This window comes from Triticum aestivum, chromosome 1B (genome assembly GCF_018294505.1).
Source record: "Triticum aestivum cultivar Chinese Spring chromosome 1B, IWGSC CS RefSeq v2.1, whole genome shotgun sequence".
Classification (NCBI taxonomy): domain Eukaryota; kingdom Viridiplantae; phylum Streptophyta; class Magnoliopsida; order Poales; family Poaceae; genus Triticum; species Triticum aestivum.
The window spans coordinates 6,471,381-6,483,557 of NC_057795.1; the positions used below are offsets into that span (position 1 = coordinate 6,471,381).

The 12,177-nt window shown below is 44.2% G+C and overlaps 1 protein-coding gene across 1 annotated transcript; it reads right to left on the reverse strand.

Annotated features, from left to right (window-relative positions):
• Positions 1-2,698: 2,698 nt before the first annotated feature.
• Positions 2,699-5,919, reverse strand: LOC123075489 (ankyrin-1-like). Its single transcript, XM_044498082.1, has 4 exons — positions 5,587-5,919; positions 5,209-5,425; positions 3,593-4,230; positions 2,699-3,439 (listed from the first exon to the last, which is right to left on the reverse strand). The coding sequence occupies exons 1-4, from the start codon at positions 5,917-5,919 to the stop codon at positions 2,699-2,701; spliced, it is 1,929 nt and encodes a 642-aa protein (XP_044354017.1).
• Between the last annotated feature and the right edge of the window lie 6,258 nt (positions 5,920-12,177).

Here is a 12,177-nt window from a genome sequence, read left to right on the forward strand (position 1 = left end):
CAATGTGCACCCAGTTGACTACAATAATCTAAAAATTGAATGTAACAAAAAAACAAAGAAAATCCAAAAATAGAAATTATATAGAATGTGAAAAGGCTAGTAGAAAGCAAAAAGGTTGAATTATTGGGCCAAGCCCATGTAGCTGACCAAAATTAATAGGAAAAATGAGAGTAAAAAAAGGCCGAATTACTGGGCCTGACCCATGTAGAACACCGAATTGGACCGGGCTGATTGTAATTAACGACCTTTTCATTTGGTCGCAATTTTACCTTCTACGACCTTCTCACAGAGAAAGTCGTTAATTTCAGTTTACGACGGCCAGCTTTTGACCATCTGTTTTTGGTCACAAAAAGGTCGCAAATGAAAAACAGTGACCTTTTAGCGACCAATAGTGATGGTTGCAAGTTGACATATTTCTTGTAGTGACCAGTTTTGTTCATTTCTCAATCATCATCTGCAAGAAAACATTCATTCAACTTAGTTGTTCAATACAGTGGTGGACATTGTGCAGGACATTAAACTGACATGTTGAAGTGTCACATGTGCGCCTAACTCTAGCAAACGAAGCATTTCATTCCGAAGCTCATTCAGCTCATTCAAAATCCATCCACAAATAGGATTCTGGTTCGCGGAAGCCTTCGATGTACCGCCCTCTTCTTTCCTTGCAATAACGTTATATTTTTTTGCTACTAACTTTCTTGGTTTTTTAGCTCGTTCTTGCGAACTGTTTTTCTCTGTAATGTTGTCATCGATCTACAAAATAAAAAAATTATACATACAAATCATATTAACAATTAATTGCACATTGCAAATTTAAAATCAAACAAGACTAGTCGGATTACCATCCCAACACCACGACCATAATCGTAGTCATAACTATCTCTTCTCACCGGTGCATCTTCCTTCCAGGTCCTCATCAGCGGGCTCAACAACAACAACAGATCATATTTCAGACCGGTGATTGGCTGACCTTCTCCCAGTATAGGTACTGCAAAACATAGAAGTTGTTTAAATAACATGTTATTGAATAAAATTGTATAAAAAAATAAGTTAAAATAAATAAATAGAACATACCTGCAGAAGTGAACGCGTTCCAGTTGAACTTCCTTATGAACTTGATATCTTGCACTAATGCATAGTACTTCTTCAGAACGTATTCATGAGAGATTGTTGCAATTATAGTTCCTAACAGAACTAGAAACGTCATCTGAACAGTCATCATCCGTGGTTTTATTCCTCACAATCTTATCGATCAGATCATCAATCATGATCTGACAATTTTTTTTGTTAACAAAATTAACTGCTATTTTTTCATTGCCTTTTCTCCTTCCATACTAAAAAACTAAAAACATCCACTCCTTGATTTTTTTTAACCAAATATAGAGAACACATCATCATGCCGTAGTTAAATAAGGCATTTATTTCCAGAAGTCTCTTGGATCATGATTTTTTACTACTTGGATTGTAACCTTGCATCAAAACGTGAGGCAAAAAATCATGCATGATTATCTGTAACATGCCGTGCATATCTGTTTCATAAAACCTGAATTTCTGACTTGGAGAAAGATTATCAACTAGGCTAGCACACATCTCAACAGAACAATCGCACCGTCGATGTCCATACTGCATGAAATAGTTTTTGTCACATACCATGCAACTAACATGTGGTTTTTTATACTTATATATAAGCACAAAACAAAACTTATACGCATTGGCGTTGGCCTTGGCGTTGGCGGTCGGGGCGGCGAGAATGCTATAGCCGGCGTGGACGACGGCCACCATTCGTGGTAATGGTCTTGGGAGGGGGTTGTCATGGGGATTCTGCGGGAGGAGTGGACGGGGACAGGCGGCGTATGGATGGCGGGGCAACAGGGCTAGATTGCGGTGGCGGCGAGATGGAGGGCCTGAAGGAATGTAAATGCGTCGGAAAAAGTAAAATCCCATGCACGTCGGCTAGGCACTTCGCGCGCGCAAATCACGGGGGCATTGTTAGCGGGACGGGACCATGGATGCCTATGAGCGCATCGGTTAGCGTTGCGGACGGTGTTTCATAGCAACGTGGTTAAGAAAGAAATCCCATAATTATTTAGTCCCACCTCGTGCTGGCGGCAGGTGTTTCGTAGCGACGTGGTTAAGAAAAAAAAAGAGCCCATAATTATTTCGTCCCACCTCACGCAGGCGGTGGGGGGTTTACCTCATTTTCATATATTTTATAAGCACCGGTGTTCACTGCACTCTATTTGGAGGATATGCAGGGTCAATAGGGATCTTTGCCAATTCCGAACTGGCAAAGGTTCCTATCGAGAGTGCATATTCTTCAAAAGGAGAGCACTTATCACTGATGTATTTTTTTCAATATATAAAATTAATTTGCTTTTACCTATTCATTCTGGTACAATTTTTTTTCCACATCCACCCAACGGGTATAGGCTTTTTCCTCACACTACAACCACCATGCCACGCATCGGTCTCAACTTTTATTCTTTCCCGACACTCCATGCATTTTCTATGGTTTTCCAGGGGAAAGTACCCTAAAACACTGGTCGGATGTGACGCAACATGCATTTGTTATCCGACATCGCTCAAATCTTGCGTGGGGGCCTACATTGGGCATGCCCACGTGGTTTATTGCTAACAATTTCTTCTAATGGAAGCCGGAGAGGGACCTCTCTTTTGGAAAAAAAAATCAGGAGATGTCTTAAACCTTGCTGCCACTGATCTTTTTGATGGCCGCCAGACCGAAGATGACGATGTAGGGCCATAATACGTACACAATGTTTGCTAGGATTCCAGCCCCTAGTTTGATCAGTCGCTTGGTCATGGAACCCCAGTCTTCCCTACTAAGAAGAATTGTAGTATCAGTCACGATGGGCAGTATGGCCCAAGCCGCGTCCACCAATGCTAGGATCATCATGGCGCATGCCGCCATGTCAGTCCCACTCACACGAGCCACCTCGGGAGGGAGCACCATGTAGATGGCGAACCCGAAGGTGACGCAGAAGCTTCTCGCCGCACCCTTGAGCAGCTCCATGGAGAAGGCTACCAGCTTGATCCGGTTTTGTATGTCCACCGTGGCCACCCCGGTGTAAACAAGGCTGAAAGTGGCCAGTGTGGAGCAGATGAAGGCGAGGGTGTTGGAGATGATGAACGCGCGGAAGGCGTACAAGCTGGCGAACGTTGGTGAGCCGCCTTTGCCATTGGCTAGGGTATTCGGACCAGTGTTGCTTGGATCGCCGGGCATGGTGAAGGTCGCAGCGAACGTCGCAGTCGCCACCAGAACAGAGCCGATGCCACCAATCTGTGCGAACGTCGTTATTTTCTGAGACTCTTCGGCTTCGTCTAGCTTGGGACCATATTGGTCCAGGAAGCGGTCGCGCCGGTAGAAGCTCCTTTTAGCGTTGGCTAAGGTCAGATTCATAAGTATTCGATGTCGTGCATGCTGCACGTAAGAACAAACAAACAGAAGAAGAATTTGTCAGTGAGATCCTATTTTATTTTAGATCACGGGCATTTATCTATCAGTTCTTTCACAGAGTATGTGCGAGGAAGCAATAGGCAAATATTAGAGTTCACACACGGTAAGAGCAATTACCCGTCCAAAATAGAATCCAAGAGGAGCATTGCAGAGCGCAATATCCATAGGAGTTGCGCCACTTTCATTTGTCAAATTTAAGCGGACGTGCATGTTCCCGACGAGAATTCTGAAGATATCCCAGTTACCTTCGACGACAGCTAGGTGCAAGGCGGTGTTCCCATTGTAGTCCTGTATGTTCATGATGGCCTTGTACTTTAACCTGCGGGCCACAAACTGCACAATTTTAAGCATCTTCTTCTCGACGGCGATATGAAGGAAGGTTCTTCCCTGAGCATCACGCAGTTGGCCGCAGTCAGGAGAACGGCGGAGCAAGATGACGATGGGCACCAAGCTTCCTGCCGAGGCAGCCACATGCACCGGATACAACCCGTTCCTATCCGGCTGAAATGATAGATTTGGACAAGCATCAACAAGTAGAAAGGTTGGGTGCTCCCTCCACCTATAGAACCGGTATACCCATTCCTTTGGTAGCATAACAGAGAGGGCCGATTGGAAGTCCCATTCAGGAAAGACAAGCAGAAATAACTCCAACGTGGAATCTTCTGCTGATGCAGCGAAGTGCAACGGTGTACTTATAGAGTCGTCTGCTTGCCTCACAAGATTCGGGTTCCACTCGAGTAGCAGTTTTGTCATCCCTGCAGTTATTGGTTTACTGATGTTATATTAGTATTCAGACATTAGAGAAAGCTAAAAGTAAAAGCAACGTCAAAGTAAGTTTTCAAAATTCACGATTATTTTCCTTGAATTTTCAACCCACGTAAACATTTTTTGTGAGAAATTTACAAATTTGAATTTGTTTTTATGATACAACTCTAGTGCATCGTACAATTGATACAAAAGTCAAGATACAAAATACCCTGTTTCAAATGAGTGTGGAATAAATTATTCTACTCTTCCGCCCAACAATGTTATACTAGCCAAAGTAGCCATGAGATGTTCTTAACAGGAAAATGACTTTCTGAAGCAAAATAGAGGTCTACAGAAAGTCATTTTCATGTAAAATAAAATAAAATAAAGGACTACAAATATAGGCTATTCATGCTCCCATTATTAACTACTATTGTCTTCGGATACACTCTCATATTAAATATAAGATACAACTGAAAAGGAACAAACATGATCGAGGAGCTGATATTTAACTTTATATACATCTTCTTTTTTAACACACAAAAAGATATATGCATAATAATCTAGAAATATTGAAGCCCAATGCAACTTTTTAAGAAATTTCACATTGAGATATCTGATAAATTAGCTCATTCAATGTGATAAGAAATTATACACATGGTACATGATGTACCATATGTGGCTTAATAAATTCTGAATCATTTCCTTAACAGGTCCTCGACTATGCAAAAACTCAAATTGCGTGAAAGACAATAACTATGAGTCTTCAGTGGGAGGAGATGTTCCACCGAAGCCACGCATCCTTCAGGATTCTGGTGATGTGCGTTTAATGGGAGGAGACATTCTCGTCGACTACAAGACGCCTATGGTTTTAACAACTAACTACATATATACGAAGCAAAATGAGTAAATCTACACTTTAAATTATGTCTACATACCATTTGAAATGTTTACATGATAATTATTAAGAGTAGGTGTGTACACACCTTTGCCGTGTCGAAACCCGTGGAAAGCAGCAGCATGCAAGGCATTCTGCCCCTCGGGGCCAGAGTAGGACAATGCCTTGTCATAGTTGTCGTACAATGAACGAGCAAGGGAGTAATAACCTGTTGAGATGGCTAGGAAGAGTGGCGAAGTACCATCGAATGCATCGACGCGGGCCAGTTGATTGTCAACCGACATCAATTCTCGGACCATCCATTCCTGCATAACAGTAATGTGTGCGTGCATTTCAGACATGCAAGAGCTTACTTGGGATGATGGTTGTTTTGTCTCTTCAATTTTTTTTTACGAGGAAAAAAATTGAAATGGGGGAGCCCTGATTTCCACTTATATATTTAAAACAAAAACTATATAACTCAGACCATGTCCATGCAGCCGGAGCGAATGGCCTCGTGCAACGCCGTCTCCCCGCGCTTGTTCCCGATCCCCACCATGGCCCTGGCCCTCTCACCGCCTTCTTCATCCGTTTTAGCGAGGTCGATGAGGTATCTTACCATCCTGATGTGTCCGGCCCTCGCGGCGCAGTGCAGCGGCGTGTTGCCGCCCACGTTACGCGCGAGCAACTGGCTCCTGTCAGCGCCGTAGGCCATTGTCGCGCAGCGGAGGTAGCTCTCGCTGTCCCCGGCTGCGGCCGTCCGGTGGAGCAGGGTGTCCCTCTCGCTCGCGGCCTCCAGGTCGACCGCCCGCGCCGCCATGTCCTGTAGCTCGCCCAGCAGCTTCTCGTTGTCGCCGGACCGTGAGGCCTGAATTTCCTCACCAGGTCTAGCTATATTGATTTATTGGCCCTCTCTGTATATGCAAACGGATGCATGCGTATATATATATACTATGTACAGCATTCGTTGAGCATAGCGCACTGTACGCATCTCTCTCTTTGGTGCCGCCACTGCATTAATTAATTGTAAAGGGGAAGGTGTTGCCCTGCGGCCTGCACGTCTTTCTTCTGCAGGATATATCGGACCTGTGCTAAGCGTACGAGAAGAAAAAGGCAAACATCATGCATGCATGTTGGTTTCTTTCTTTATTCCAAGCAAACTTTGGCTCCAGAACCAGGACAGACAGATACTAGAATTAAAGATGAAGCTCAAGTATCATGTGGAACGGAGTACTACTACATCTGTATCGGTGCATAAGTCACATTAGGCCCTTCACAGTGCTCCACGGTGGACAGGTACCAAGCATGCTACTACCTCCGTCCCGGTGTATAAGTCATTCACGTAGTTCTAGGTCGATAATTTAACTATCTAAATTTGTATTATATGTGACAAAAAATATATATTCAGAAACTACATCCGTGTGGAAATTTAGTGGTATACTTTTCATGACATATAACACATATTTAATTTCTCAAATCGATGACCTAGAACTACGCAAATGACTTATACACCCGGACGGAGGGAGTACATAAGCGAAAAAATAACATGGCACAATATTTAATGAGGGGAGAGAGCATTTTGATGACCTCAGGAAGAAGCAATACAAACGCGAGAATCTAGGCAAACCACTTAAATGAAACAATTTGACTAATGTATATAAGACTTTAGGTGCTAACTCATTAAATAAAGTATGCTTAGCAACAACAAGTAAGCACCTATGCATTGGGGAGATGAGTTGCTAAGGTATTTAATGCACTTAGCATCTCATCTAAGACTGCCCACAATTGAAGTAACATAGGTAGTAACATCATACATATCTAGATAAAATAGATAATGTGGCAAGCAATAAATGAAGAAATGGAGGAAAGCGGTAACATAGCTACTTACTAGTAGTATGAGTAATATCACATATATCAAGGCAAAATAAGTCTATAGCCTAATAAATGAAGTGTTGCATGTTACCACACATATGTTACTGCCCACTATAGAGTTACTAACATAGACTAGACTAGTAACATGTGCATGTTACTAGTCTATGTTACTACCCATTGTGGCCAATCTAAGCATCTTTGCATTGGAAGAGGTCTTACGAAAATTAAATAATCTCAAAACTTTTAGGGACGATGCATTAACTACCCACCTTGTTCTCTGTTTTTTTGCCACGAAAAAAAGTAATTAGCCGATAAAAGAAGTGAGGCGTGTATGCATTCAATTACTTGAGACTATTGAGCAGAACATGTAGCCTTTAATTCTTTGAATGCAATGACATTAATTAGCAAATAAACATCAAGTTCTCTCTTTTCTTTTGCCACCTAGTCACAGTGCACAATCTAACATGACCAATGCACCGGTACGGAGAAAGTACAAGTTTTTGGATAGAGGCATGCTTGTGTGCCCCCAACCAAGAGTTTTTTCCTTTAATTAATGAAACATCGTAACTAAACCATATACGCACGTACGTACTTATATCGCCTGCCACTCCCATTTTCGTGCCTACTCGTAACTCCGGCGGTGGCCATTTCCACTCCTCGCGGGCGGGTCCACGGCCACATTCATTCGTCATGGGCATGTCAGCGCGCACCGTCTCCACTCCTCATCGGTGCCTCATCCTCGCTGTGTCCGCCACGATTCTGGCGGACATTTGCACTCGCGATCAGCGCTGCAGGATCCGTCTCCATGATATGTCTATTTTACATCATATTTTTCTACTGCCATTTATACTGTTTGAAAGTTATATTTCACTTTTAAGTACAATTCTAATGTCTTTTCTCTCTCAATTTGTAAGTTTATCACAAATGAGAGATTGCTGGCAACTGGAATTCTGATTTGAAAAGAGCTACAGCATGGATAGCTATCTACGGACCTCCAAATAATCTGAAGTTTTACGAAGAATTATTTTCTAATATATTAAAAAAAATACTGAAACAATAATCACCAGGAGAGGATCCACTAATGAGCCAAAAGTTCAGGGGCACCTCACTTGAGCTTGTGGGCCCACTAGCAGGCCTTCGTGGCCCATCTACTCATATATGAAGCCATTTTTCCTAAAAAAAATCAAGAGAAGACTTTCGGAACGAAGCACCGCCATCTCGAGTCAGGAGCGATTCCGTTGGGATACTTTCTTGTGGCCATGTAGTCATCGTACGCTTCATTTTCACGGAGGCAAACGATACAATTCTCGTAGTGTACAATCATGTCAACGATCGTCATAACATAGTCAAGATGAAGGTGCGTGCTAGATTTCAGACTCTTGCTCTTGTGATGACTGCGCATACCAAGAAAAAACCACTGGAAAAATATGATGCAGCCCAAAGCGTCTTCTTCCTGTACATCCTATGAAGCCAGGTTTTGGTTCTCTCCTTCTGCCATGTGCCCACAAACGCAGCCATCTCTCCTCAAAAACTTTATGTGTAGTGGCGTAGTACAATAGTGCCCTGAACTCCTTCAACGATTTGTGGTGGAGGTGTGATACGTCTCCAACGTATCTATAATTTTTTATTGTTCCATGGTATTATGTTCTCTGTTTTGGATGTTTTATATGTATGAATACACTATTTTATATTATTTTAGGGACTAACTTATTAACCTAGGGCCCAGTGCCACTTTCTGGTTTTCTTTTTTTTGAGCTTCGCAGAAAAGGAATACTAAACGGAGTCCAAACGAAATAAAACTCCACGATGATTTTTCTTGGACCCGAAGACACCCAGGGGACTTGGAGTACAAGTCAGAATAGCCACGAGGCGGCGGCAAGGGTGGAGCGGGCCCTAGGGGGGTGGGCGTGCCCCCTACCTTGTGGGCCCCTCATTTACCCTCTGACCTAGCTCTTCCTCATATATATTCACAAATATCCAAAACCCTCAGAAGCATCCACAAAAACACTTTTCCGCCGCCGCAGGTCTCTGATGTCGTGAGATCCCATCTGGAGGCCTTTTTCGGTATTCTGCCAGAGGGAGATTCGACCACGGAGGGCTTCTACATCAACCTTATTGCCCTTCTGATGAAGCGTGAGTAGTTTACACTAGTAGAAAAACTACTTTACGTGAGCCACATTAGTCCCGGTTTGTAATCGGACCGGTACTAATGGACCCATTAGTGCCAGTTCCAACGGCTAGGGGGCGGGAATCATTAGTCCCAGTTCGTGTTGAAGCTCTAGTACCGGTTCATGACACGAACCAGGACTAAAGGCGTGATGGCAGGCTGGTGTCAGGCTGGGGCCCCATGAGCACTTTTAGTACCGGTTCGTGTCACGAACCGGTACTAGAGGCTAACCTTTAGTCCCAGTTTGTATAACAAACTGGGGCTAAAGATGCTCCTATATAAACCCTTCGTCCAGCCCGCGAGCTCTCTGTTCTTCCCCATTCCTCTCCTCTGTTTTTCCCCTCTTCCTCGAGCTCATCCTCCACTTTTGCTAATATTTGTCAAGATTTGAAGGCACCCCATCCATCCAAGTGTTCATAAAGGTTAGCAACTTTGTCGTTTCATCTCTCATTGCTAGATTTGCTCTTGCAATGCTCTATAAGTATAGTGATTTGTGGGTTTTAGTTTGGGAGTATTTATATGTGGTAGTTTATTTTATTTATATGCAATTTGAGCTTGAATTAACTTCTTAGTTTGCATACGTAGGTGTGGTTTATATAGTGCCTTCCTGTCCCCGTCCTAACCATCATCGATCGCCCGCACCGTCTTTGCGACGCAGATGAGGAGGCCGAGAGGAGCGACGCCAGCGGTGACGCCGGTGTAGCAGGTGAAGGAAATATGCCCTGGAGGCAATAATAAAGTTATTATTTATTTCCTCATATCATGATAAATGTTTATTATTCATGCTAGAATTGTATTAACCGGAAACATAATACATGTGTGAGTACATAGACAAACATAGTGTCACTAGTATGCCTCTACTTGACTAGCTCGTTAATTAAAGATGGTTGAGTTTCCTAGCCATAGACATGAGTTGCCATTCCGTTAGCTTAGCACTTGATCGTTTAGTTTACTGCTATTGCTTTCTCCATGACTTATACATGTTCCTATGACTATGAGATTATGCAACTCCCGAATGCTGGAGGAACACTTTGTGTGGTACCAAACATCACAACGTAACTGGGTGATTATAAAGGTGCTCTACATGTGTCTCCAATGGTACTTGTTGAATTAGCATAGATTGAGATTAGGATTTGTCACTCCGATTGTCGGAGATGTATCTCTGGACCCTCTCGGTAATGCACATCACTATAAGCCTTGCAAGCAATGTGACTAATGAGTTAGTTGCGGGATGATGCATTACGGAACGAGTAAAGAGACTTGCCGGTGATAAGATTGAGCTAGGTATTGAGATACCGACGATCGAATCTCGGGCAAGTAACATACCGATGACAAAGGAAACAACGTATGTTGTTATGCGGTTTGACCGATACAGATCTTCGTAGAATATGTAGGAACCAATATGAGCATGCAGGTTCCGGTATTGGTTATTGACCGGAAACGTTTCTCAGTCATGTCTACATAGTTCTCAAACCCGTAGGGTCCGCATGCTTAAAGTTCTGTGATGATCCGTATTATGAGTTTATATGTTTTGATGTACCGAAGGTAGTTCGGAGTCCCCTATATGATCACGGACATGACGAGGAGTCTCGAAATGGTCGAGACGTAAAGATCGATATATTGGACGACTATATTTGGACATCGGAATGGTTCTGGGTGAATTCGGGAGTTTACCAGAGTACCGGGAGGTTACCGAAACCCCCCAGTAAGTGTATGGGCCTTATTGGGCCTTAGTGAAATAGAGGAGGAGCACGCATAGGAGGGGGCGCGCCCCCGCCCCCCAAGCCCAATCCGAATTGGGTTAGGGGGTCGGCCCCCCTTTTCTTCTTCTCTCCCTCCTCTTTCCCACCTCTCCTACTCCAGCTTGGAAGGGGGGGGGGAATCCTACTCCCAGTGGGAGTAGGACTCCCCTATGGCGCGCCATAGAGAGGGCCGGCCCTCCCCCTCCTCTACTCCTTTATATACGGGGAGGGAGGCACCCCTTGGAGACACAATAATTGATCATTGATCTCTTAGCCGTGCGGTGCCCCCCCCACCATAATCCACCTCGGTCATATTGTAGCGGTGCTTAGGCGAAGCCCTGCGTCGGTAACTTCATCAACATCGTCATCACGCCGTCGTGCTGACGAAACTCTCCCTCGAGCTCTACTGGATCGTGAGTTCGCGGGACGTCACCGAGCTGAACGTGTGCTGAACACGGAGGTTCCGTACGTTCGGTACTGAGGATCGGTCGATCGTGAAGACGTACGACTACATCAACCGCGTTGTCATAACGCTTCCGCTTTCGGTCTACGAGGGTACGTGGACACACTCTCCCCTCTCATTGCTATGCATCACCATGATCTTGCGTGTGCGTAGGATTTTTTTTGAATTTACTACGTTCGCCAACAGCAGGAAGGTGCCATTAACACATATCACACATAAGCATGCATACGTTCCAGGAGGAAAAGGTTAGATCTACTTGTCTACGATCGTCGAAATAGAAAATGTGCAACACGAAAGTGTTGAAAAAAGCAATTGTTCGATTAATTTAATCCAATAATAAATCATGAACATGACATAGGCAGTGCTAATGACATACTGAATTTTGATGATGTACGCACGTACTAGGCAGATAGTAGAAACATCTACGCAAACCACTAGTACTGCACACATGAAAGTAAACAGGAGCGGGGTAATTATGTTATACCCTCCAGTAGGCCAGTCGGCCGTAGCAGCAGCGGAGGCGTCGGCCTCGTCGGCGATCCTCTTGTCAGCAGCGGCCTTCTCGGCAACCGCGCGATCGGCGTCAGTGCTCATGGTGAAGACGAAGGTGACGCGAAAATAGTCGACGTAGATGAAGTAGTTGAACAGAGGCGAGCAGTCGCGTAGGAGACGCTCCCCAAAAACCTAATCGCCTCTCTCCCGTACAGGATCTGGAGAAATGGGGTTTCGGAGGCCTGCTCTCCCGTCAGTCGTGTACGCGGTAGACATGATGGGATCACCGAGGGCAGCAGCAGTGAACGGAACGACCAAGGAACCGTTTAATTACAGACGTTT